General features: G+C 37.9%; 2 protein-coding genes and 1 long non-coding RNA gene across 3 annotated transcripts; 1 reads left to right on the forward strand and 2 right to left on the reverse strand.

Moving 5' to 3' along the window:
- Window positions 1-29: 29 nt before the first annotated feature.
- Window positions 30-18,386, reverse strand: LOC126619962 (disease resistance protein RPV1-like). The gene is made up of 7 exons (XM_050288403.1): window positions 17,785-18,386; window positions 15,803-16,892; window positions 15,313-15,666; window positions 15,045-15,220; window positions 13,142-14,198; window positions 11,534-12,502; window positions 30-2,190 (listed from the first exon to the last, which is right to left on the reverse strand). Exons 1-7 carry the CDS (start codon window positions 18,285-18,287, stop codon window positions 61-63), a joined length of 6,279 nt encoding a protein of 2,092 aa, XP_050144360.1. The 5' UTR covers window positions 18,288-18,386; the 3' UTR covers window positions 30-60.
- On the forward strand, window positions 11,078-13,362 carry LOC126619963 (uncharacterized). Its single transcript, XR_007622202.1, has 3 exons — window positions 11,078-11,224; window positions 12,503-12,577; window positions 13,217-13,362. It is a non-coding gene; the product is annotated as an uncharacterized LOC126619963 (long non-coding RNA).
- Window positions 18,387-22,335: 3,949 nt separating the features above from the next.
- Window positions 22,336-24,992, reverse strand: LOC126619961 (40S ribosomal protein S8). Its single transcript, XM_050288402.1, has 5 exons — window positions 24,827-24,992; window positions 24,662-24,734; window positions 23,487-23,820; window positions 22,837-23,006; window positions 22,336-22,749 (listed from the first exon to the last, which is right to left on the reverse strand). The coding sequence occupies exons 1-5, from the start codon at window positions 24,828-24,830 to the stop codon at window positions 22,665-22,667; spliced, it is 666 nt and encodes a 221-aa protein (XP_050144359.1). The 5' UTR covers window positions 24,831-24,992; the 3' UTR covers window positions 22,336-22,664.
- Between the last annotated feature and the right edge of the window lie 939 nt (window positions 24,993-25,931).

Genomic DNA, 25,931 nt, shown 5'->3' on the forward strand with positions numbered 1-25,931 from the left:
ATGTGGGTTTTCAAATGGTTCCGACAACATAGAGAATCGAATTCATTATAATTGAAACCCTCAATTCGGTAAGTTCTCTGTCTCAAGATTTGGGCAGTCAGAAAGAAAAATTAATTCCAGGGACTTGAGTTGATCGATACTGCATGGTAGACTTTTAAGCTTCAAGCAGCCTTCAAGGCTCAAACTCCAAAGCCCCGTAAGATTATTTATCGACGATGGCAGTTCTTCAATTGCAGTCTCATCCAAACAAAGTGTCCGGAGTTCTTCCATAACTTCTAAAATCTCTGGAAACTTCTCAAGATTTGAGCAGCCAGCAACAGTAAAATTTATCAGGGACTTGAGTTGACAGATACTGCATGGTAAACTTTTAAGCTTCAAGCAGCCTTCGAGGCTCAAATCACGAAGCCTCGTAAGATTATTTATCGACGATGGCAGTTCTTCAATTGCAGTCTCATCCAAACAAAGCAACTTGAGTTCTTCCATAACTTCTAAAATCTCTGGAAACTTCTCAAGATGTGAGCAACCATAAAGAGTAAAATCTTCGAGGGACTTGAGTTGATAGATACTGCATGGCAGACTTTGAAGCTTCAAGCAGCCTTCAAGGCTCAAACTACGAAGCCCTGTAAGATTATTTATCGATGATGGCAGTTCTTCGATTGCAGTCCCATCCAAACAAAGCAATGTGAGTTCTTCCATAACTTCTAAAATCTCTGGAAACTTCTCAAGATTTGAGCAGCCAGCAAGAGTAAAATCTTCCAGGGACTTGAGTTGACAGACACTACATGGCAGACTTTTAAGCTTCAAGCAGCCTTTAAGGCTCAAACTACGAAGCCCCGTAAGATTATTTATCGACGATGGCAGTTCTTCAATTGCAGTCTCATCCAAACAAAGCGACCGGAGTTCTTCCATAACTTCTAAAATCTCTGGAAACTTCTCAAGATTTGAGCAGCCAGAAAAAGTAAAATCTTCAAGGGACTTGAGTTGACAGATACTGCATGGCAGACTTTTAAGCTTCAAGCAGCCTTTAAGGCTCAAACTACGAAGCCCCGTAAGATTATTTATCGACGATGGCAGTTCTTCAATTGCAGTCTCATCCAAACAAAGTGATTGGAATTCTTCCATAACTTCTAAAATCTCTGGAAACTTCTCAAGATTTGAGCAGCCAGAAAGAGTAAAATCTTCCAGGGAGTTGAGTTGACAGATACTGCATGGCAGACTTTTAAGCTTCAAGCAGCCTTCAAGGCTCAAACTACGAAGCCCCGTAAGATTATTTATCGATGATGGCAGTTCTTCAATTGCAGTCTTATCCAACCAAAGCAATTGGAGTTCTTCCATAACTTCTAAAATCTCTGGAAACTTCTCCAGATTTGAGCAACTAGAAAGAGTAAACTCTTTCAGGGACTTGAGTTGACAGATACTGCATGGCAGACTTTTAAGCTTCAAGCAGCCTTCAAGGCTCAAACTACGAAGCCCCGTAAGATTATTTATCGATGATGGCAGTTCTTCAATTGCAGTCTTATCCAACCAAAGCAATTGGAGTTCTTCCATAACTTCTAAAATCTCTGGAAACTTCTCCAGATTTGAGCAACTAGAAAGAGTAAACTCTTTCAGGGACTTGAGTTGACAGATACTGCATGGCAGACTTTTAAGCTTCAAGCAGCCTTCAAGGCTCAAACTACGAAGCCCCGTAAGATTATTTATCGATGATGGCAGTTCTTCAATTGCAGTCTTATCCAACCAAAGCAATTGGAGTTCTTCCATAACTTCTAAAATCTCTGGAAACTTCTCCAGATTTGAGCAACTAGAAAGAGTAAACTCTTTCAGGGACTTGAGTTGACAGATACTGCATGGCAGACTTTTAAGCTTCAAGCAGCCTTCAAGGCTCAAACTACGAAGCCCCGTAAGATTATTTATCGACGATGGCAGTTCTTCAATTGCAGTCTCAACCAAACAAAGCGACTGGAGTTCTTCCATAACTTCTAAAATCTCTGGAAACTTCTCAAGATTTGAGCAGCCAGAAAGAGTAAAATCTTTCAGGGACTTGAGTTGACAGATAGTGCATGGCAGACTTTTAAGCTTCAAGCAGCCTTTAAGGCTCAAATTACGAAGCCCCGTAAGATTAGTTATCAACGATGGCAGTTCTTCAATTGCAGTCTCATCCAAACAAAGCGACTGGAGTTCTTCCATAACCTCTAAAATCTCTGGAAACTTCTCAAGATTTGAGCAGCCAGCAAGAGTAAAATCTTCCAGGGACTTGAGTTGATCGATACTGCATGGTAGACTTTTAAGCTTCAAGCAGCCTTCAAGGCTCAAACTCCAAAGCCCCGTAAGATTATTTATCGACGATGGCAATTCTTCAATTGCAGTCTCATCCAAACAAAGCGACTTGAGTTTTTCCATAACTTCTAAAATCTCTGGAAACTTCTCAAGATTTGAGCAGCCAGAAAGAGTAAAATATTTTAGGGACTGGAGTTGGCAGATGCTGCTTGGAAAGACTTTTAAGTTGTAGGCAGCCTTTTATGTTGAAAGTACGAAGCCCTATAAGATTATTTATCGACGATGACAATTCTTCAATTGCAGTCTCATCCAAACAAAGCGACTTGAGTTTTTCCATAACTTCTAAAATCTCTGGAAACATCTTAAGACTTTTACAGCCATAAAGAGTAACATCTTCTAGGGATTTCAGTTGGTAGATGTTGCTTGGAAGACTTTGAAGCTCTATGCAATCTTTTAAGTTCAAAGTAACAAGCCCTGTAAGATTTTTAATTGACGAGGGCAGTTCTTTAATTGCAGTCCCATCTAAATGAAGTTCTAAAAGTTTCTTCATGACGTCTGAGATCTCTGGAAACTTCTCAAAACTAGAGCAACCGGAAAGAATAAGGCTTGCGAGAGATTTCATACGAATGCTACTTGGAAATTTCCTCAGTTCTTTGCACCCTCTTAGACTCAAAACAAAAAGATTTTGAAGAGATAAAATGGATGGATGAACCTCAAATAAACTCTTACAATCTTCAAGGAATAATGCCTCCAGATTTTTCGCCTCAGTTAAGTTGGGGGTTCTTTCAAGGTATTGAGAGTGGTTTAAATTGATGTACTTCAACCATTTCAAATGCTGTCCAAATATCCAGGAAAACATGGAATACATAACAAAGCAAATGAGAAATTAGCCAATTTTAAAGAAAAATATGAAAAAGATGATTGTACCTTGGTTCCTTCCCAAAGTTGTTGGATGTTACTATATTGCATGTCAAGGTCAACTAGGTTGTTGGGGTTAAAATTGGATGGCAAAGAATTTAGGGGGCATCCATGCCAAAAGAGACACCTCAACTCATGAGAAATAATTTTAAGTCCCCACTCAGGTGTTGTATGAGATCATGTCCTGGATGGCTTAGTTCCTCACAGGAAAGGTCTTCGTCATCAGAGTATATAGAGTGGTTATGATATTCGTATTCGATACGTAGCAATCTTAGCCTTGTCATTCCAACAAAAGCTTCAGCATTCAAGTATACTTCTTTTGATTTGTTTGACAAGTCCAGGACTATGCTCTCAATAGCTTTTGTGGCCTGGATAGAGAATGAGGGAATTTAAGTACGTGCAAATACCCATAACCTTAATTACGTATATAAAATAAATGCATGTTTCTACACTAATTGCAATTTGCATATGAAAAGGACAGTATGGATGATTTCTTACTGTATTTTGAGTTAACACAGGATGAACATCATCATACTTCCACAGCCTACTGCGTCTCCCGGGCTCTTTAATAGATTCTTGGCGGACAATTTCCCTACCCATTTCTTCTAGTAAATCATGCATCTCGATTGTCCCACAAAATATTGTTATGAGAGATCTATCAATTAGAACTTCTAATCCACTAATAGGATTGAAGCCACAAGCGTCCAGGATATTTGTTGCATAATCTTTTTTCTTTCCTTTAAAGAAACAAGCAATGTCCAAAAAAATGTCCTTATCTGAATCATCCAGCCCATCAAAACTCGTTCTAAGCACATCCTGAATTCCCCTGTGTGGGGTTTTCCTTATCTTCTCTAACACATCTTCCCACTCACGTACACTTTTATTATCAAGAAAAGCTCCCAAGACTTTGAGCGCTAAAGGCAAACCTCGAGCATATTCTATGGCATGGCATGTGAGATGTTTGTGGTCTCTTGTGGGTTGGTTTGTTCTGAAGGCATATTGCATAAAGAGGTCACGAGCTTCCTTGTCACCTAAAAACTTGGGCCAATATATTGCATCAACTCCGTTTAGTAATTGCACATCTCGTGTTGTTATAATAATTCTACTGCCGCAGCCAAATGAACGTTGCTTTCCCAGTAAGCCTTCAATTTGGTCTATATTGTCCACGTCATCAAGAACAAGGAAAACCTTTTTCTTAGCTAGTCCTTTCCTTATCATCTTGGAACCTTTATCCAAAGTTCCTAAACTTCGCACCTTTTCCTTCAATATTCTGGATAAAAGCTCTTCCTGCATATGTATTGCACCATGCCTGGAGAAACCTTCCTTGACATTTTCAAGAAAGCAGTAAGCTTCAAATTGACAAGCGATTTCCTCATAAACAGCTCTGGCAATGGTTGTTTTGCCTATTCCACCCATACCCCATATTCCAACAAAGCGAACATCCTCCGTGCCAAGACATAATCGCAAATTCATTTCATCTAGGTGGGAATCCATTCCAACCAAGCCATCGCCTTTACTTGACGACATGTGGATCAATTTATCAAAGATATCTTGTACAATTTCTTCAACAAGCCTTGCATCATCCCTGTGAAGAATCAAAGCAAGTCTTACTGCATTGATAGTAAACAATAATACTGTAATACCAACACCAATTAAGAGTTTAAGACTGAACAAAGTAAAATCACTTATAATTTCACGAATTCAACGTAAAATTTGCATCCAAGAAATCCCAAATTAGGAAACCAAACTTATCAGAATATGAACAAAGTAGAATTACTTGTAATTTCACAAATCCAAAGTACAATTTGCACACAAGAAATCTTAAAGCAGGAAACAAAACTATAATTAGACTATGAACAAAGTAGAATTAACAGGAATTTCGGGAATCGGAAGTAAAATTTGCATGCAAGAAATCTGAAAAGAGGAACCAACTCTATAATTAGACTATGAACAAGGTATCTTAAATTTCAGGTAGACGGGCCATGGGCCCACTCCAACAGCATCGATACTGTCCTTATTTGGCCACCTGCTCAATCCGTCAGGTGTGAGGTTTTAATACAAAAGGTTTAGAGTGGGGTAATTCTATTTAAAGGGTTTGTTCTCAAGCCTTTTGGCCGATGTGGGACAGAGGAATTCTAACACTCCCCCGCACGTCAGACCCCATTTTATGCGTCACTTTGCTTGGGGACCCACCCGTTCACGTGGTGGTACGGGCCCGTCCCCTGGCTCTGATACGATCTCAAATTTCAGGTAGATGGGCCATGTGCCCACTCCAACAACACTGATACTGTCCCCACTTGGCCACCTGCTCAATCTGTCAAGTGTGGGGTTTTAATACAAAAAACCTCAGTGATAGTTAGAGTGGGGTAATTCTATGTAAGGGGCTTGTTCTCATGCCTTCTGGTCGATGTGGGACAAAAGAATTCTAACAGTATAATACTTGTAATTTCGCAAATCGAAAGTAAAATTTGCATATAAGAAATACGAAAACAGGAACCAACACTATAATTAGACTATGAACAAAGTAGAATTACTTGTAATTTTGCGAATCGAAAGTAAAATTTGCATACAAGAAATCCGGAAACAGGATCCAAAACTATAAATAGATTATGAACAAAGTAGAATTAATTGTAATTTCGCGAATCAGAAGTAAAATTTGCAAATAAGAAATACGAAAACAGGAGCCAAAACTATAATTAGCTATGAACAAAGTAGAATTACATCTAATTTCGCGAATCGAAAGTAAAATTTGCATATAAGAAATCTGAAAACAGGAACCAAAACTATAATTAGATTATGAACAAAGTAGAATTACTTGTAATTTCGCGAATCGAAAGTAAAATTGGCATACAAGAAATTCGAAAACAAGAACCAAAACTATAATTAGATTATGAGCAAAGTAGAATTACTTGTAATTTTGCGAATCCCAGCCGGATAAATAGCAGGCTCTTGTAAGAGCTGACTTCCAGCTCTGCACCTCCGCCATCTCAGCCGCGGAGTCGAGTTCGTGTCTCGCAAACGCCTCCGCAAAACTCCTCTTGCGCTAGCGGACGTCAGACGGATCGACGTCGTAGAAGACGGGCACCACAGTCTGGCCGTCCGAGTCCATACATTCCAGAATTTGGACGAGTTCTTTGAGGCACCAGGTGGAAGAAGCATAGTTTGGAGAGAAAACTACGATCGAGACCCTGGAGTTTCGAATGGCTGTGAGGAGGTCGGAGAGGTGGTTGCCTTTTCGGAGCTCTTCGGCGTCGATGAAAGTGTGGATGGCTTTCTGGTCCAGAGCTCTGTAGAGATGGCTGACGAAGGACCTGCGAGTGTCTTCGCCTCTGAAGTTAAGGAAGACGTCGTATGTCCAACGACGACGACCGGAGGAAGACGACGAGTCAGAAGAAGTAGAAGAAGAAGAAGAAGCCATTGACGGAGAATGATCAGCGATGAACAGAGGAGTGCAGGTCAACGAGCTTAGTGGAAAATGATGAAACGTAGAGGGAAGAAAAAAAAATGTGGCATTTGTCGTCGTGAGTGAGAAGGTGATGGGCCGTGCCTTTTTTTAACATACGATATTATTTTTATTTTTATTTTTTTTGTCAATTATGATATTATTATTAGTCTCACAATAGTGTAACAATAATGTGATTTAAATTCGTCTTTGGTATTGCTGTACTTTAAAAAAAAACTGCTTATGAGCTATGAGAATAAACAACGGTAAAATAAAGCTGTTGGGTGTTTGATAAGTTTTTTTTTGTTAAAGAATGTCTGAGTGTTTGATAAACTTTTATATAAAATTGTTGTGAATATGTTCGGTTGCCCACTGTGTGGCTTAGCCAAACTCCTATAAAAATATCGATGTATTAAAAAAAAATTGCCAAAGAGAATAATGTAAGGACAAAGATTGTAATTTTGTAAAATATGAGGGGTTACACTTGCTATTTGAAAATTTCATTAAATGACAATTGGAAAAACATTTTTTTTAAAGCAAGGTAGACCATGTTTTTGCTTTTCTATACTTTTATACTGTCATTTGTCACCAACAGCAATTAAAAAAAACATTTTTTTGTTTTACCAAATTTATATTTGATATTTCAAATTTTTTAATAAATTGTTTTTTTTAAAGCATAACAATCTCAAATGAGCACGATCAGTTCAAGAAAGAACAAGCCGCCACCCGAATCTCGACGGTAATACCAAAATTGGCGAGAGATTTTGCCTCAAAATTGTCTCTTACTATTTGGCTCTAATGGTAGTATTCTATCTTTATTTGTCCGCGAGAAGTCTCAAGTTTGATTTCAAATTTGATATTTGATTAATTTGCCCTCTAAAATTATTTTTTCGTCTTAATTTATATTTTTAAACTGAATTGTCTTACTTTGCTTCTAAAACAACTAAAATCGAGTCATTTCACCCTATTTTCGTTATGAACGTCAAATGAAAGGGCAGCCAAGACATTTCATGTCATGCTGATAGTAATGAGCCTTTGTTTGGTGAGGTAAGAAATTTTCAAACTGCCCTAAACCTCTAAAATTGTTAAATCTTTGCCAACATGGACACAAAAGTGAGGCAAATTCAATTTCAAAAGATAGAGTGAGATTAAATTAGTTTTAGGGTGTCGAACCTTAAAACCGCTGCCTATTTAATCATAATTAACTCATAGCATGATTTAGTCATGAGCCCTCAAATATCGTTTTATTGAAAGAAAGAAAAAAAATTTACATCTTGTAACTTAGTTAAAAAGTAATCACTCCACCGTGGTGAGAAAAATTGTGGCCTGCTTGTTTGAACCATCATTGTAACGACGAATTAATTCATGTAAAACATTCACATGGTAGGTCTTTTACCAGAATGTTATCGTCTAAAGAAACCGGATGCATTGCAGAAACTGCTTTCTTAGTCGCATACTCTGCAGACAAGCATCGACGAAAGAGATAAAACTAGTATGTCGAAGAAACTCAATAAAATTAGCGCACAGTCGTTGATCGACAAAAATATCAAATGACTAGTGATTGGTCAAAAAAATTGTCAAACAAATTGAAATACCGGATATGCCAAGCAAAACTCGAAAGATTTGCATTAGCACACAGGCAACCAACATATATGTCCCTAGACAAATGAAAAAGGTTGCAGCTAAAACGGATCTCATCGAAAGCCAAAAAAGAAAGAGCCTCGTCGACAAACTGTTTATGCAGCAGCGCCAGCACCCTTTCCCTTCTTCCTCTGGAGCTTCTTCATGTAAAACTCAAGTTCCTTACCCTCCAAGATGTACCTGACGAAAAGTATGCAAGACAAAAAACTAACGGTAGGGGGGGAAATCGGCCAAAAAAATTAGTTTAAGTCCTTAATTTTCTAATTAAAAAGTTCAGAGGGCAAATTGAAAGTTGGGTGATAGTTCAGGGGGCAAATCGGCAGTTTACTCTATAAAGATAGAACTAGTTAGTGTGATGATGAAATGAAAGTCATTCACCTCATGATAAATAACATAACACAATCCATTGATCATGGTATTGAGCTTAAAAATTCTCATTTCCTCCACCTAAATTTTGCATATTAAGCATCGTGAAAGAAACTAGGCAATGGGAAATTCCAGAATTTCAAACGCATTATACAGCAAATGAGACATGGAAACAGCCTCTTTGCTAAGCAAGACTGTGTACAATAGACGTTCTTCCCCCAACTCTCGCAACGCGGGGAGCCTTGTTGACTTGGGATTGCCTATTCTTTTTTATAAAGCACATGAGGCAGTGATGATTAGAAGATTATGGCAAGTAGAGGAGGGTTAACTAAGCACTGGACGAAACTTAAATGAGTAATAAAACCCATTTAGATTCATTCAAGTAAAAAACAACAAATAAAATACAGTGCATGATTCATCGTGGCAGCCAGGGCATCTCACCTGTGCACTCCCCATCATTCCATACCAAGCCTCCAAACTCGGGAATTGCTTGCCAAGACCTCATAGTGAATGGGATTTTATAAGATGGCTATTGATTAGCTCTGGTGAAAATCAGGGTCCGATGCTCAACTTTAGCATGACTTGAATGGAGAAACCATGGCATTGTAAGTTGAAATTGCACGGCGAACATTAGTAACTGTTCTGCAAAGGATAAAACGAAACCATTTGTATTCCTCGGGGAACACATTTGAAATCAGCCAGGAAGTTAATGTCCCCTGGACTAGCTATAGAGAATGCTGGCAACTCCTGTTTGAGTATTTGTTAAAAACTGGGGGGGTTAGCCTTTGGTACAGAGGAATTCCAGATAATCCGGGCTTGAATATCATAAATCGAACCTGGGTAGAGAGCTCGCATTGGATTTATGTTATCATTGCCACGATCATCTGGACTTGAAACTTCAGCTGCTGACATCTTGTAGAGGCTTTCGTGTGTTGTCAAGAAAATAAGCTGCCATCAAGACAGATTTATTGCTGTTTTACTGTTCGAGGTGTGGTTAGCCTTGAGGAAAGCAGCAATAACACACACACGAGGGCATGATACTGAAGTACCAGACAATATATTGAACTTCAATCTACGGTGGTCTGTTGGAAAACTTGATGACCTAACTATCCAGTCCAAGGAAAAATGTTCATCCCTGGTGCCCGCCACATCAGGCTTGAGAATTTCAGGGCTCGGAAATTGGGGGTCATCTGAATGAAAATGCCACAAACAGGAGACGGCCAAACCCAACCCTCCTCCCAAGAAATGCTAGAGTTGCAATTGCTCTAGAGTTTTTTAAAGCGTAAAGTGAAACCCCAACGGTTTGGCCACTTGTCACTTCCCATGGTGCGAGTACCAACTGTGGGTATCCAACTGAGCAATTCGTAAGCTACTAGAGCCATGTCTTCCATTCCTAACCAAGCAGGACTACAAAAACCCATCTCCATAGCCCCATAAGCAGCTACAGCCAAACTTTCCCAGAAATAGACAATCCAGCCCCAAAGGTATCAACAACACATTAACTCCATCAGCCACAACTCCATCAACAGGTTGATAGAAAATCAGATCTGAAGCAACAACCAACCGACCAAACTTAGTTGCACTCACATATTTGGTGGAGCACTGATTGCTCTCCTTCATAACTTCTGAAATACTTGGAAACTTCCCAATATTTGAGCAGCAAATAAGATCAAAGATTACAAAGATTTCATTCCAGTAATGCTTGGAAAAATCCAAACTTCTTTGAAATTCAAGAAACCAAGGTTTATAAGAGCTGTAACAGATCCAGAAACAACTTTGTTAAATGTTCCACCTAAATCAAGCATTCTATAATCCTTGAATATACTCTAAAATACTTGGAAGCACCTCAAGCTTTGGACAACCAGAAAGAGTGACATATTTGAGGGACTTGAGTTGACATATGCTGCTTGGAAGACTCTTAAGTTCTCTGCAGTCCTTAAGGTTCAAAGAAACAAGACCCTTAAGATTTTTAATTGACGACGGCAGTTCCCTTATTGCAGTCCTATCTAAAGAAAGGTACGTAAGCACCTTCGTACCTTCTGATATCTCTGGAAACTTCTCAAAACTTGAGCAGCCAGAAAGAGAAACATCTCTAAGGGACTTGAGTTGAAACATGCTGCTTGGAAGAACTTTAAGCCCTCGGCAACCTCTTAGATTCAAAGTACTCAGCCCAGTAAGATTTTCAATTGACGAGGGTAATTCCTTGATTGCAGTCTCATCTAAATAAAGGCACCAGAGCTCTTCCATAACTTCTAAAATCTCTGGAAACTTCTCAAGATTTGAGCAGCCAGAAAGAGTAACATATCCAAGGGACTTGAGTTGACAGATACTGCTTGGAAGACTTTTAAGCTTCACGCAACCTTTCAAGTCCAAAGTAACAAGCCCTGTAAGATTTTTAATTGACGACGGCAATTCTTCAATTGCGGTCCCATTTAAACGAAGACTCGATAACCCCTTCACAACCATTGAAATCTCTGGAAACTTCTGAAAATTTGAGCAGTGAGAAAGATTGACATCTCTAAGGCACTTGAGTTCCCAGATGCCATGTGGAAGACTTTTAAGACCTCGGCAACCTTCTAGGTTCAAAGATTTGACCCCAGAAAGATTTATAATTGATGAGGGAAGTTCTTTGATTGCTGTCTTATCTAAACAAAGGTAAGTGAACCCTTCAGTAACTTTTGAAATCTCAGGAAACTTCTCAAAACTTGAGCAGCCAGAAAGAGAAACATCTCTAAGGGACTTGAGTTGAAACATGCTGCTTGGAAGAACTTTAAGCCCTCGGCAACCTCTTAGATTCAAAGTACTCAGCCCAGTAAGATTTTCAATTGACGAGGGTAATTCCTTGATTGCAGTCTCATCTAAATAAAGGCACCAGAGCTCTTCCATAACTTCTAAAATCTCTGGAAACTTCTCAAGATTTGAGCAGCCAGAAAGAGTAACATATCTAAGGGACTTGAGTTGACAGATACTGCTTGGAAGACTTTTAAGCTTCACGCAACCTTTCAAGTCCAAAGTAACAAGCCCTGTAAGATTTTTAATTGACGATGGCAATTCTTCAATTGCAGTCCCATTTAAACGAAGACTCGATAACCCCTTCATAACCATTGAAATCTCTGGAAACTTCTGAAAATTTGAGCAGTGAGAAAGATTGACATCTCTAAGGCACTTGAGTTCCCAGATGCCGTGTGGAAGACTTTTAAGACCTCGGCAACCTTCTAGGTTCAAAGATTTGACCCCAGAAAGATTTATAATTGATGAGGGAAGTTCTTTAATTGCTGTCTTATCTAAACAAAGGTAAGTGAACCCTTCTGTAACTTTTGAAATCTCAGGAAACTTCTCAAAACTTGAGCAGCCAGAAAGAGAAACATCTCTAAGGGACTTGAGTTGAAATATGCTGCTTGGAAGAACTTTAAGCCCTCGGCAACCTCTTAGATTCAAAGTACTCAGCCCAGTAAGATTTTCAGTTGACGAGGGTAATTCCTTGATTGCAGTCTCATCTAAATAAAGGCACCAGAGCTCTTCCATAACTTCTAAAATCTCTGGAAACTTCTCAAGATTTGAGCAGCCAGAAAGAGTAACATATCTAAGGGACTTGAGTTGACAGATACTGCTTGGAAGACTTTTAAGCTTCACGCAACCTTTCAAGTCCAAAGTAACAAGCCCTGTAAGATTTTTAATTGACGACGGCAATTCTTCAATTGCAGTCCCATTTAAACGAAGACTCGATAACCCCTTCACAACCATTGAAATCTCTGGAAACTTCTGAAAATTTGAGCAGCAAGAAAGATTGACATCTCTAAGGCACTTGAGTTCCCAGATGCTGCATGGAAGACTTTTAAGGCCTTGGCAACCCTCTAGGTTCAAAGATTCGACCCCGGAAAGATTTATAATTGATGAGGGAAGCTCTTTAATTGCTGTCTTATCTAAACAAAGGTAAGTGAATCCCTCTGTAACTTTTAAAATCTCAGGAAACTTCTCAAAACTTGAGCAGCCAGAAAGAGAAACATCTCTAAGAGACTTGAGTTGGCAGATGCTGCTTGGAAGACTTTGAAACCCTAAACAACCATTTAGCTTCAAAGTATTCAGCCCGGTAAGATTTTCAATTGACGAGGGTAGTTCCATAATTGCAGTCCCATCTAAATAAAGGCACCAGAGTTCTTCCATAACTTCTAAAATCTCTGGAAACTTCTCAAGATTTGAGCAGCCAGAAAGAATAATATATCTCAGGGACTTGAGTTGACAGATACTGCATGGCAGAATTTTAAGCTTCGAGCATCCTTTTAGGCTCAAAGTTTCGAGCCCCGTAAGATGCTTTATCGACGACGGCAATTCTTCAATTGCAGTCTCATCCAAAAGAAGACTTGATAACCCCTTCACAACTTTCGAAATCTCTGGAAACTTCTGAAAATTTGAGCAGCGAGAAAGATTGACATCTCTAAGGTCCCTGAGTTCCAAGATGCTGCATGGAAGACTTTTAATGCCTCGGCAACCTTCTAGGTTCAAAGATTTGACCCCGGAAAGATTTATAATTGATGAGGGAAGTTCTTTAATTGCTGTCTTATCTAAACAAAGGTAAGTGAACCCTTCTGTAACTTTTGAAATCTCAGGAAACTTCTCAAAACTTGAGCAGCCAGAAAGAGAAACATCTCTAAGAGACTTGAGTTGGCAGATGCTGCTTGGAAGACTTTGAAGCCCTAGACAATTATTTAGCTTCAAAGTATTCAGCCCGGTAAGATTTTCAATTGATGAGGGTAGTTCCATAATTGCGGTCCCATCTAAATAAAGGCACCAGAGTTCTTCCATAACTTCTAAAATCTCTGGAAACTTCTCAAGATTTGAGCAGCCAGAAAGAGTAAAATATCTCAGGGACTTGAGTTGACAGATACTGCATGGCAAAATTTTAAGCTTCGAGCATCCTTTTAGGCTCAAAGTTTCGAGCCCCGTAAGATGTTTTATTGACGACGGCAATTCTTCAATTGCAGTCTCATCCAGATAAAGCTTTGAAAGCTGCTTCATAGATACTGAAATTTCTGGAAACTTCTCAAGATTTTTGCAGCCAGAGAGAGTAACACATCTAAGGGACTTGAGTTGGGAGATGCTACTTGGAAGACTTTTAAGTTGTAGGCAGCCCTTTAGGTCTAAAGTACGAAGTCCTGTAAGATTTTTAATTGAAAAGGGCAAATCTCTAATTGCAGTGTAATCCAAACAAAGTTCTGAAAGATTCTTCATAACTTCTAAAATCTCTGGAAACATCTTGAGACTTTTACAGCCATAAAGAGTAACATCTTTTAGGGATTTCAGTTGGCAGATGCTGCTTGGAAGACTTTGAAGCTCCAGGCAATCTTTTAAGTTCAAACTAACAAGCCCCGTAAGATTCTTAATTGACGAGGGCAGTTCTTTAATTGCAGTCCCATCTAAATGAAGCTCTGAGAGTTCCTTCATAACGTCTGAGATCTCTGGAAACTTCTCAAATTTTGAGCAGCCAGATAGAGTAACATATCTAAGGGACTTGAGTTGGCAGACGCCGCTTGGAAGACTTGTAAGCTCTAGGCAGCTAGTAAGGTGCAAAGTAACGAGCCCAGTGAGATATTTAATTGATGAAGGCAGTCTTCTAATTGTAGTTTCATCTAAATAAAGCTCTGAAAGCGGCTTCATACCTTTTAAAATATCTGGAAACTTATTGAGATGTTTACAGCCATGAAGAGTAACACTTTTTAGGGACTTGAGTTGGCAGATGCTGCTTGGAAGACTTTGAAGCTCTAGGCAATCTTTTAAGTTCAAAGTAACAAGCCCTGTAAGATTTTTAATTGACGAGGGCAGTTCTTTAATTGCAGTCCCATCTAAGTGAAGCTCTGAGAGTTCCTTCATGATGTCTGAGATCTCTGGAAACTTCTCAAATTTTGAGCTGCCAGATAGAGTAACATATCTAAGGGACTTGAGTTGGCAGATGCTGCTGGGAAGACTTTTAAGCTCTAGGCAGCCGGTAAGGTGCAAAGTAACGAGCCCAGTAAGATTTTTAATTGATGAAGGCAGTTTTCTAATTGCAGTCTCATCTAAATAAAGCTCTGAAAGTTGCTTCCTAACTTCTGAAATCTCTGGGAACTTCAGCAAATTTGAGCAGCCAGAAAGATTAAGATATTTGAGAGATCTCAAATAAATGCTGCTTGGAAGACCCTGAAGTTTTTTGCAACCTCTTAAGTCTAAAGAAACTAGCCCTGTAAGATATTTGATTGAAGAAGGCAGTTCTTTAATTGCAGTCTCGTCTAAAAGAAGCACTGATAGATTCTCCATAACTTCTGAAATATCCGGAAACTTCTCAAAATTTGAGCAGCCAGAAAGAATAAGGCTTGTGAGAGATTTCATACGAATGCTGCTTGGAAATTTCCTCAGTTCTTTGCACCCTTTGAGACTCAAAACATCAAGGTTTTGAAGAGATGAAATGGATGGATGAACCTCAAATAAACTCTCACAACCTTCCAGGAATAAGGTCTCCAGATTTTTCGCCTCAGTGAAGTCAGGGGTTCTTTCAAGATACTGTGAGTGGCTTAAATTGATGAACTTCAACCTTTTCAAATGCTGTTCAAATATCCAGGAAAACATGGATTACATAACAAAGCATATGAGAAATTTGCCAATTTTAAAGAAAAATATGAAAAAGATGATTGTACCTTGGTTCCTTCCCAAAGTTGTTGGATGTTACTATATTGCATGTTAAGGTCAACTAGGTTGTTGGGGAGAAAATTGGATGGCAAAGAATTTAGGGGGCATCCATGCCAAAAGAGACACCTCAACTCATGAGAAAGATATTTTAAGTCCCCACTCAGGTGTTGTATGAAATCATGTCCTGCATGGCAAAGTTCCTCACAGGAAAGGTCTTCGTCATCATAGTCTATAGAGTGGTTATGATATTCGATACGTAGCAGTCTTAGCCTTGTCATTCCAACAAAAGCTTCAGCATTTAAGTATACTTCTTCTGATTTGTTTGACAAGTCCAGGACTATGCTCTCAATAGCTTTTGTAGCCTGGATAGAGAATGAGGGAATTTAAGTAAGTGTAAATACCCATAAGGCCATAACCATATAATTACGTATATAAAATAAATACCTGTTTCTATACTAATTGCATATGAAAAGGACAGTATGGATGATTATATCTTACTGTATTTTGAGTTAACACGGGATGAACATCTTCATAACTCCACAGCCTACTGCGTCTCCCCGGATCTTTAATAGATTCTTGGCGGACAATTTCCCAACCCATTTCTGCTAGTAAATCATGCATCTCGAGTGTACCATAATACGAGATTGTTACGAGACCTCTATCAATTAGAACTCTTAACCCACTATGAGGATAGAAGCCACAACCGTCCAGGATTTTTGTCGCATAATCTTTTCCCATTCCTTTAAAGAAACAAGCAATGTCCAAAAAAATGTCCTTCTCTGAATCATCCAGCCCATCAAAACTTGTTCTAAGCACATCCTGAATTCCCATGTGTGGGATTTTCCTTATCTTCTCTAACACATCTTCCCACTCGCGTACACTTTTGTTATCAAGAAAAGCCCCCAAGACTTTGAGCGCTAAAGGCAAACCTTGAGCATATTCTATGGCGTGGCATGTGAGATGATTGTAGTCTCTTGTGGGTTGGTTTGTTCTGAAGGCATATTGCATAAAGAGGTCAACAGCTTCATCGTCACTTAAAAAATGGGGCCTATATATTGCATCAACTCCGCTTAGTAATTGCACATCTCGTGTTGTTATAATAATTCTACTTCCGCAGCCAAATGAGCGTTGCTTTCCTAGTAAGCCTTCAACTTGGTCGATATTGTCCACATCATCAAGAACAAGGAAAACTTTTTTCTTAGCTAGTCTTTTCCTTATCATCTTGGACCCTTTGTCCAAAGTTCCTAAACTTCGCACCTTTTCCTTCAAGATTCTGGATAAAAGCTCTTCCTGCATATGTACTGCACCATGCTTGGAGAAACCTTCCTTGACATTTTCAAGAAAGCAGTAAGCTTCAAATTGACAAGCGATTTCCTCGTAAACAGCTCTGGCAATGGTTGTTTTGCCTATTCCACCCATACCCCATATTCCAACAAAGCGAACATCCTCCGTGCCAAGGCATAATCGCAAATTCATTTCATCTAGGTGGGAATCCATTCCAACCAAGCCATCGCCTTTACTTGACGACATGTGGATCAATTTATCAAAGATATCTTGTACAATTTCTTCAACAAGCCTTGCATCATCCCTGTGAAATTAAGAATAAATAAATAAAAGTTCAGCATTTCGTCTGTAAAGAATCAAAGCAAGTCTTACTGCATTTGATAGTAAACAATAATACTGTAATACCAACACCAATTAAGAGTTTAAGACTGAACAAAGTAAAATTACTTATAATTTCACGAATCCAAAGTAAAATTTGCATCCAAGAAATCCCAAATTAGGAAACCAAACTAATCAGAATATGAACAAAGTAGAATTACTTGTAATTTCACAAATCGAAAGTACAATTTGCACACAAGAAATCTTAAAGCAGGAAACAAAACTATAATCAGACTATGAACAAAGTAGAATTAACTGGAATTTTGGGAATCGGAAGTAAAATTTGCATACAAGAAATCCGAAAAGAGGAACCAACTCTATAATTAGACCATGAAGAAGGTAGAATTACTTGTAATTTCACAAATCGAAAGTAAAATTTGCAATTAAGAAATACGAAAATAGGAACCAACACTATAATTAGACTATGAACAAAGTAGAATTACTTGTAATTTTGCGAATCGAAAGTAAAATTTGCATACAAGAAATCCGGAAACAGGATCCAAAACTATAATTAGATTATGAACAAAGTAGAATTAATTGTAATTTTGCGAATCGGAAGTAAAATTTGCAAATAAGAAATACGAAAACAGGAGCCAAAACTATAATTAGCTATGAACAAAGTAGAATTACATCTAATTTCGCGAATCGAAAGTAAAATTTGCATATAAGAAATCTGAAAACAGGAACCAAAACTATAATTAGATTATGAACAAAGTAGAATTACTTGTAATTTCGCGAATCGAAAGTAAAATTTGCATATAAGAAATCTGAAAACAGGAACCAAAACTATAATTAGATTATGAACAAAGTAGAATTACTTGTAATTTCGCGAATCCCAGCCAGATAAATTGCAGGCTCTAGTAAGAGCTGACTTCCAGCTCCGCACCTCCGCCATCTCAGCCACGGAGTCAAGTTCGTGTCTCGCAAACGCCTCCGCAAAACTCCTCTTGCGCTTGCGGACGTGAGACGGATCGACGTCGTAGAAGACGGGCACCACAGTCTGGTCGTCCGAGTCCATACATTCCAGAATTTGGACGAGTTCTTTGAGGCACCAGGTGGAAGAAGCATAGTTTGGAGAGAAAACTACGATCGAGACCCTCGAGTTTCGAATGGCTGTGAGTAGGTCGGAGAGGTGGTTGCCTTTCCGGAGCTCTTCGGCGTCGATGAAAGTGTGGATGGCTTTCTGGTCCAGAGCTCTGTAGAGATGGCTGACGAAGGACCTGCGAGTGTCTTCGCCTCTGAAGTTGAGGAAAACGTCGTATTTTCGACGACGACGGCCGGAGGAAGACGGCGAGTCAGAAAAAACAGAAGAAGAAGCCATTGACGGAGAATGATCGGGGATGAACAGAGGAGTGCAGGTCAACGAGGTTAGTGGAAAATGATGAAACGTAGAGGGAAGAAAAAAATTGTGGCAATTGTGGCAGTGAGTCAGAAGATGATGGGCTGTTCTTTTGAAATTTTATTTAAACCCACTTTCCACTTATATTAATTTTAGTTAAACTATCAATATCTTTTTAAATCTAAATTTACTACCTAAATTACCCTCACAAACTCAATTCAGTATGTTAATTTTTCTTTACACCCATTTTCAAAAGATAAAAATCAAAGTCAAAGCATACATTTTCTTCTTTGACATTCTCTACTTCCATCAAGTTTGTTGTATTTCCTTTCAAATTCTGCATGATTTAATAGAAATATAAATCGAAATCAAAAGAACTGATGAGAATTTGAGAAACTTCTTGTTCATTTGTACTGGGTGCCGTCAATTTGTGTAAGAGACCAAACATCTCTTCTTTGTTAGGTAATGAGAGTGTAGTATCCTTTGGAGGGAGTGTGTACTCATTAGTTTAAGTTCTCTCATTCTCTTTCATATTTGGTGTGTCTACTTATAATATATGGATGTAGAGCTATGTGGCCTTAAATGATTTTGAAGGAGTAAAAAGAGTTCCGGAGGAAATGGAAACACAAGACGTAGAAAAATGCAGTTGGTCAACATATAGTAACCTGGCTGCCATCTTTGTTAACACGGAGCTTTTTGACAAGACAAAGCAACTAGCAAGCCCTCAAAAAGTCGGAAGAAATGATGAAACCCTGAAGTAACGCGAGACATACCATTTTTTTATTAGCATCCATGCCTGCACTTCTAATCTAGGTGAGGTCAAAAGGTGTGGAAAATGTTCAAGTAATCTTTCCCTGCTACAAACAATATATGTTATCTTGTAATGCTTCAGGCCCTTTGTAAGCTAAACCATATTTGAGGGATTGAAATAATTGTTTGAGGAATGGGAGTCCATCTGCTTAAGACTTACATAGCTGTAGGAAAATCATATCCTGAGATAGGCCAACAATGGCACATCGAATTTTTTCTTTGAGTTCATAAAATAAAAACTCATAAATCAGTTCATATTTTAGTTGGAGGATCGAAAACTTCAAAATCAATATCCATTTGTCAAAAAGAGCTTATTCTTTATTAGAGCATCTTAGGATTTTAGCAAGAATGGAGCGCAAGAGAAAGATTGCATGATAGTAATGGTTTGATTATTTGGAGTGGGTTTATTAATACATATTAGTTTTATTGTTAATTTTATCTTGTACTTTATGGTAATTATGCAATAGGATAAAAAAAGACACTTCACATTTAAAATTTAAGTTTGGTGTAAAAGAGGTTATATGGGTTCAAATAAAATTTTTCTTTTTTTTTTTCTTGGAACATACAATATTATTTACATTAAGTGATTAGCTAGTAATAATGTGATTCAAATTCGTCTTTAGTATTGTTCTACTTTACAAAACAAAATTTGTTTATGTGCTGTGAGAATAAACAATGGTAAAATAAAGTTGTTGAATGTTTGGTAAACTTTTTTTTGTTAAAGAATGTCTGAGTATTTGGTGAACTTTTATATAATGTTGATGTGAATATGTTAGGCTGCCTATGTGACTTAACCGAACTTTCCTTCCCCTTAGACCAACTCCAATGGTGGGTTAAAAGCCAAATTTCCCCATGTATTCCCCCCAAACACCACCCAACCTATGCTAAAACATTGGGTTAAAAGCCAAATGCCAAAGCTGGGCCAAATACCCCCCCAAAATTCTCCCCCCATTCAAGTGGACTCGCTGGCACTTGGGCCAGTCTCGGCCGACCCACGCTCCAAACACGCGGTGGGCTTGCAAGGCTTTCCCGACAGGGGTGGGCCCCGCTGTCAGCTTTGTGTCGGCCAACATCATCATCCCAATGGCTATAATTTTAATCCAAGGGCTGGGCTTTAAGGACTGTTGGTTGATCCAACGGTCCAGGTTCAAATTTAATTTTTTTAGAATATGTTATTTTAAAATACATTGAATCCAACGGCTGAGATCGAATATAATCAAATCTAATGGTAAAAAAAATAGATCTAACTGCCCAAATTTAAATCCAATGGCTAAAATAATTTAAAAAATATATATTTAACTAGAATTCACCCAAAAACTCTATAAATACCTATGTATTTGCTCAAACATCCACACAAAACTCAATTTTCTCCTACAATTCTTCCAATTGATCTTTCTACCATTTCTTTCCATTTCCAAATTGTTCAACATGGCAAGAGAGCATATTAGAGGTTGTAATTGGACTTGTGAGGAAGATGTTGTTTTATGCTTGGCATGAGTTTCTGTTAGGGAAGATGGTGCAGTTGGCACAAATCAAAATAAGAAGGTTTTGTGGGATAAAATCATTGCAAAGTTTCAAGAAAACTGCAATGGCAGCAGGCAGGATGGTTGTGGTGTTTATGATCAGTGGAAGTTGAAAGTTTGGTGTTGAATGGTTGGTGAATTGAAAGTTAGGTTATGGTTGAAAGATTGGTGAAAGTTGAAGGCTTACTGTGTGAAAAATTTCGTAATTTTTCAATATTTATCATAATTTAAATATTTTTAGATTAAAATGTTCATAAAATTAATTTACGATAGTATACATATTTATTTTTTTTTAATTTAATTTAAGAAAAAAAATAGTCTAAGTTCATTATTTAATAATCATGGGCTAAAATGTTAGGCCAGAAGGGTTGAAGCAGAAAAGCTATTTCTGGGCTAAAAAATTTGGCTTTTAACCCAACCATTGGAGTTGGTCTTAGTATAAAAATATTGATGTATTAAAAAAAATTACCAAAGGGAATAATGTAAGGACAAAGATCAAAAATTACACAAGCTATTTGAAAATTTCATTAAATGGCCATTGAAAAAAACACTTTTTTTAAGCAACGGGCTGGTTTGGTATTGTTGTACTTTGAAAAAAAATTATTTCTGTTGTGCTGTGAGATTAAGCTCATTTTTTATGCTTCACGTTTTCAGCTTTTTTCACCCAAAACTGTGAAAATAAGCTGTTTTTTAGTGTTTACCAAACACATTTTTGAGCTCAGCTTTTTTTTATACCCACTTTTTATAAAAGCACCTCAGTACCAAACAAGTACGTAGACTTGCTTCTACTTTTCTATACTTTTATATTGTCACTAACATCAGTTTAAAAAATAATAATAATAATAAATTGTTTTACCAAATTTTTTAATAAACAGTTTTTTTTTTTAAAGCACAACAATCTCAAATCAACCTGATCAATCCAAGAAAGAACAAGTCACCACCCGAATACTGACGATAATACCAATATTGGCGAGAGATTTGCCTCAAAATTGTCTCTTACTATTTGGCTCTTATGGTACTATTCTGTCTTTGTTTGTCCGCGAGAAGTCTCAAGTTCGATTTCAAATTTGATATTTGATTAATTAGCCCTCTAAAATTATTTTTTCGTCTTAATTTATATTTTTTAATCTGAATTTGTCTTACTTTGCCTCCAAAACAACCAAAATCGAGTCATTTCACCCCATTTTCGTTATGAACGACGAATGAAACCAAAATCGAGTCATTTCACCCCATTTTCGTTATGAACGACGAATGAAAGGGCTGTTGAGACATTTCATGTCATGCTAATAGTAATGAGCCTTTGTTTGGTGAGGTGAGAAATTTTCAAACCGTCCTAAACCTCTAAAATTGTTAAATCTTTGCCAACATGGACACAAAAGTGAGGCAGATTCAGTTTAAAAAGATAAAGTGAGATTAAATCGGTTTTAGGGTGTCGAACCTTAAAACCGCGGCCTATTTAATTATAAGTAACTCATTGTATGATTTAGTCATGAACCCTCCAATATTGTTTTATTGAAAGAAGGAAAAAAACATATACGCCTTGTAACTCAGTTAGTTAAAAAGTAATCACTCCACCATGGTGAGAAAATTGTGGCCTGCTTGTTTGAACCATCATTGAAACAACGAATTAATTCACGTAAAAGATTCACATGGTAGGTCTTTTACCAGAATGGCATCGTCTAAAGAAACTGGACGCATTGCAGAAACTTCTTTCTTAGATCAAACAGCCCACAAACACCAAGATTTAGAGTTCATAAAACTCCAGATTGAATTGTATCCAAATCCACCAAACTCAACATTCACTACACCAGTTTACTTCGACTCGCACCACAAAGATATCAAATGACTAGTGATTGGTCAAAAAACAATTGTCAAAATCTTGAAATACCGGATATGCCAAGCAAAACTCGAAAGATTTGCATTAGCACACAGGCAACCAGCATATGTCCTAGACAAATGAAAAAGGTTCCAGCTAAAACGGATCTCATCGAAAGCCAAAAAAGAAAGAATCTCGTCGACAAACTGTTTATGCAGCAGCGCCAGCACCCTTTCCCTTCTTCCTCTGGAGCTTCTTCATGTAAAACTCAAGTTCCTTACCCTCCAAGATGTACCTGACGAAAAGTATGCAAGACAAAATAAGATGATGCAAACAAAGGAATACAACTCAAGAGAATAGTAACACGAGTTATTAGACCCACCCATCACATCTGCCACATTGGCCTGGACGGGAAGATATGCAAGCCAGCAATCTCCCACCTCCAAACTGCTCTTCAATATGGGGGTCTAGAGTGCGACCTTGCTGACGTTTCTCAAGTTTCCTGGCAACATGATTACTCTTCTTTGCTTCCTCTGTAGTTCCTTCTCCTTCCTGCTTGTACATATAAAGATAGAACTCGTTAGTGTGATAATGAAATGAAATTACCATCCACTAACAAATACAAAGTGAGAACTGAAAAGGACGGGTGATAACATGAAAGCCTATAAGAAACCATTTATCCTTATTTCACAAATCATGCACATACACACCGTCGCCTAAAAGTTACTGAAAAAAACAGATGGGCCCTAACAATACATACCTACATCATTCGTGTTTCTATTATAACCAAATAGGACAGTGAGATTTGACATCACTTCTCAATACTTCTCTCAACGCTAACCTCACTAACCTCACAATGCAATTCAACAACCATGTGCAGTTACAAGTCAGTGCAACCATTCAGAAGTGAATACTAATTTTCAAGCCAAGTTGTTCACATTGACAATGATGATATGTAAGTAAGTAGAGGGTCAATAAATTATCCCGCCCAATGTAGCAAACAAAAGGTGTCTTAATTCACAAAAAGCTTACCTCTGGGGTATCCTTCTTAGCAACAGCAGACTTCTTCCTTCTGCCAATTTCAACTCCATAATGCTGGAGGTACCATTGCTTAAATGGAGCTGCATCCACCTGGACAATGGCGCTTTTCACCAGAGTTTGTGTTCTAACAAGCTCATTGTTTGAGGCATTGTATACAACATCCAGGAGACGGGTTTTGCGAGTAACGGCTTCGCTGCCCCACGAGAAGTTCCCAGTATCCAACCTGAGAGCTCTCCATTTGACATTGCCTCCTCGCACACGGATTCTCCTTACAGTCTTGTTGCTGGAGAGCTTAGTATTTGCAGGCTGACGGCCGAGCTCATACCTGGTTAAGTCCAAAGAATGAGAAACAATTAAAAATTCATAACCTTACAATTGTCTATCTTGCAAGCAAAATCAACAATTTTATTCCCCAAAAATCCTAGATGGTTAAATTCCCTCTAAATTCCCCATTCTAGGCAATGCCACATGCACAGTACCAATGGGATTCAAGATCTACGCTAATTCAATCCTATTCTATTCTCTTCCTGGGAAGCCCAAAGGAAAACCTGTGACGGTTCATTTCACATTCTTTCTAGCGATATCACTGCTTCGACTAAGCAAACAAATGAGAATGTTTAACAGGACTAACAAACTCCAAAATTCATTAACAGCAGAAACGACATATTGAAATTAAGATTCTTTTCAGTTTTATGCGCCAAAATTGTAAAACCTAGATACCATGAAATAGACAGAGCCATGTAGCAAAATTTTATACCTCAAAAAAGCATACCAACCCAAAAAATCAAAACAGATGAAACTCGGTGTTTCAGCCTATAGAAATTCAAATAAAAAACACAAGCGAGACTTCAGTTGCATTTGTAGAAGTTAAGATACACATCACATTCTTTAAGACAAGCACTAATCATAATTACCACATAGAACCCAGTCTTTAGCCTAGCAATCCAAACAAAGCAGGCACCAACATACCCACAAAAAATTGGAGAACACAACGAAAAACCCATAAATAATTTACGATTAATAACAGATCTTTTGCCTAATTACAACATAACAAATCGATAAAACAAAATATTCCAAAGGGCAAATAATAGAAAATGAAGGAAAACTAACAAGCAATCAACGAGTAAAGCAGAGAGAGAAATGGGGTTGAAGGTAGAAAGCATTACTTTCTCTTCTTCCTCCATGCCTTCTTCTTGCCTCCAGTAGCACGGCGCTTGTGCATCGAGTCACGTGAGATACCTGCATATTATCACATGTACAAAACCGGTGACACACATACAGAGAGAGAGAGAGAGAGAGAGAGAGAGAGAGAGAGAGGGTTTGAGTGGTACCCATGGTTCCGGAGTGAGAGAGAGCTTCGGCAAGACCTCCTCCTCCTCCTCCGCTCTTCGGCTAAAGTAAAACCCTGAAACCCTTCTTTCTTTAGTGTGGCTGTGAAAACCCTGCGGCGATTACACGAGCCTGAAGGATATTTTCGTCCTTTTATGTGGCTATTTTATTTTATTTTTCCTTTTTCCTTCTTGTGTTTTTCTTGAAAAATTGCACAAATACCACCCGACAATTTCGGACCGTTCGGTAAACTTACCATCTCCAAACTTGGGCTAAAAGTCAAATTACTTCCCAAATTACCCCCCCCAAACACTCTCCAACTCATGTTAAAATTTTAGGCTAAATGTCAAATATTATTTCTGGGCCAATACCCCCAGTTTTCCCCCCGGGCTAAATGCCAAATGTTTATCGGAATTTAAATTTTTTTAGATTAAAATGTTCATAAAATTAATTTACAATAATCTACATATTTTTTTTATTTTTTAAAAATTGATTTAAGAAAAAAATTAGCCTAAGTTCATTCTTTAATAATTCAGGGCTAAAATTTTAGAGCAGAAAGGTTGGAGCAGAAAATATGTTTCTGGGCTAAAAACCAAATTTTCCGGGTTAAAAAATTTGACTTTTAGCCCAAGGGTTGGAGATGGTCTTACAAAACAAACAATCAAGTATTATTTTATTAAGTAAGGTCAGTTGAATGAATTTAAGAGAGCAAATTTTATAAAATGTTTTCCCGAGTAGAGATTTATATTTTTATAAGTGTCTCTGGTGGTTTAATTTGAGAATTTTAAGAGAAAAAATACATTAAAACGTGTTTGATAGGAAAATACCGATTCATGTTTGGTTATAATAGAAATTTTACGATGGTGAGTATGTGGATATGGCAGTCACAACCAGTATTTAATTTTATTTTTTATTGATAAAAGTCAGATAAAGAGATGAAAATAAGGATAAATTTTAAATATCGAAAAAACATTTATATTTCGTCCACCATGTTATTTTTTTTAACAATTTAAATTTCATTTTCAATTACCATCATATTGGATACATCCGTCAAGCAGTTGAAGTACGAGTTCTACTCGCCTTTGCCTTTGCTTTTTCGGTTAAGTA

This window comes from Malus sylvestris, chromosome 4 (genome assembly GCF_916048215.2).
Source record: "Malus sylvestris chromosome 4, drMalSylv7.2, whole genome shotgun sequence".
Taxonomy (NCBI): Eukaryota; Viridiplantae; Streptophyta; class Magnoliopsida; order Rosales; family Rosaceae; genus Malus; species Malus sylvestris.

Bases quoted from the DNA above. Each gene is read 5' to 3' on its own strand.
- LOC126619962 (XM_050288403.1), bottom strand. From the start codon at position 18,287: ATGGCTTCTTCTTCTGTTTTTTCTGACTCGCCGTCTTCCTCCGGCCGT. The intron at 15,667-15,802 runs GTAAGATATAAT...TTCTCTATCCAG, and splicing joins CCGTGTTAACTCAAAATACA to GCTACAAAAGCTATTGAGAG. The intron at 12,503-13,141 runs CTAGAAGGTTGC...GAATCTTTGAAC, and splicing joins CCGGGGTCAAATCTTTGAAC to CTAGAGGGTTGCCAAGGCCT.
- LOC126619961 (XM_050288402.1), bottom strand. The intron at 23,007-23,486 runs GTAAGCTTTTTG...ATGTACAAGCAG, and splicing joins CTAAGAAGGATACCCCAGAG to GAAGGAGAAGGAACTACAGA. The intron at 22,750-22,836 runs GTGGGTCTAATA...ACTTTTCGTCAG, and splicing joins CAATGTGGCAGATGTGATGG to GTACATCTTGGAGGGTAAGG.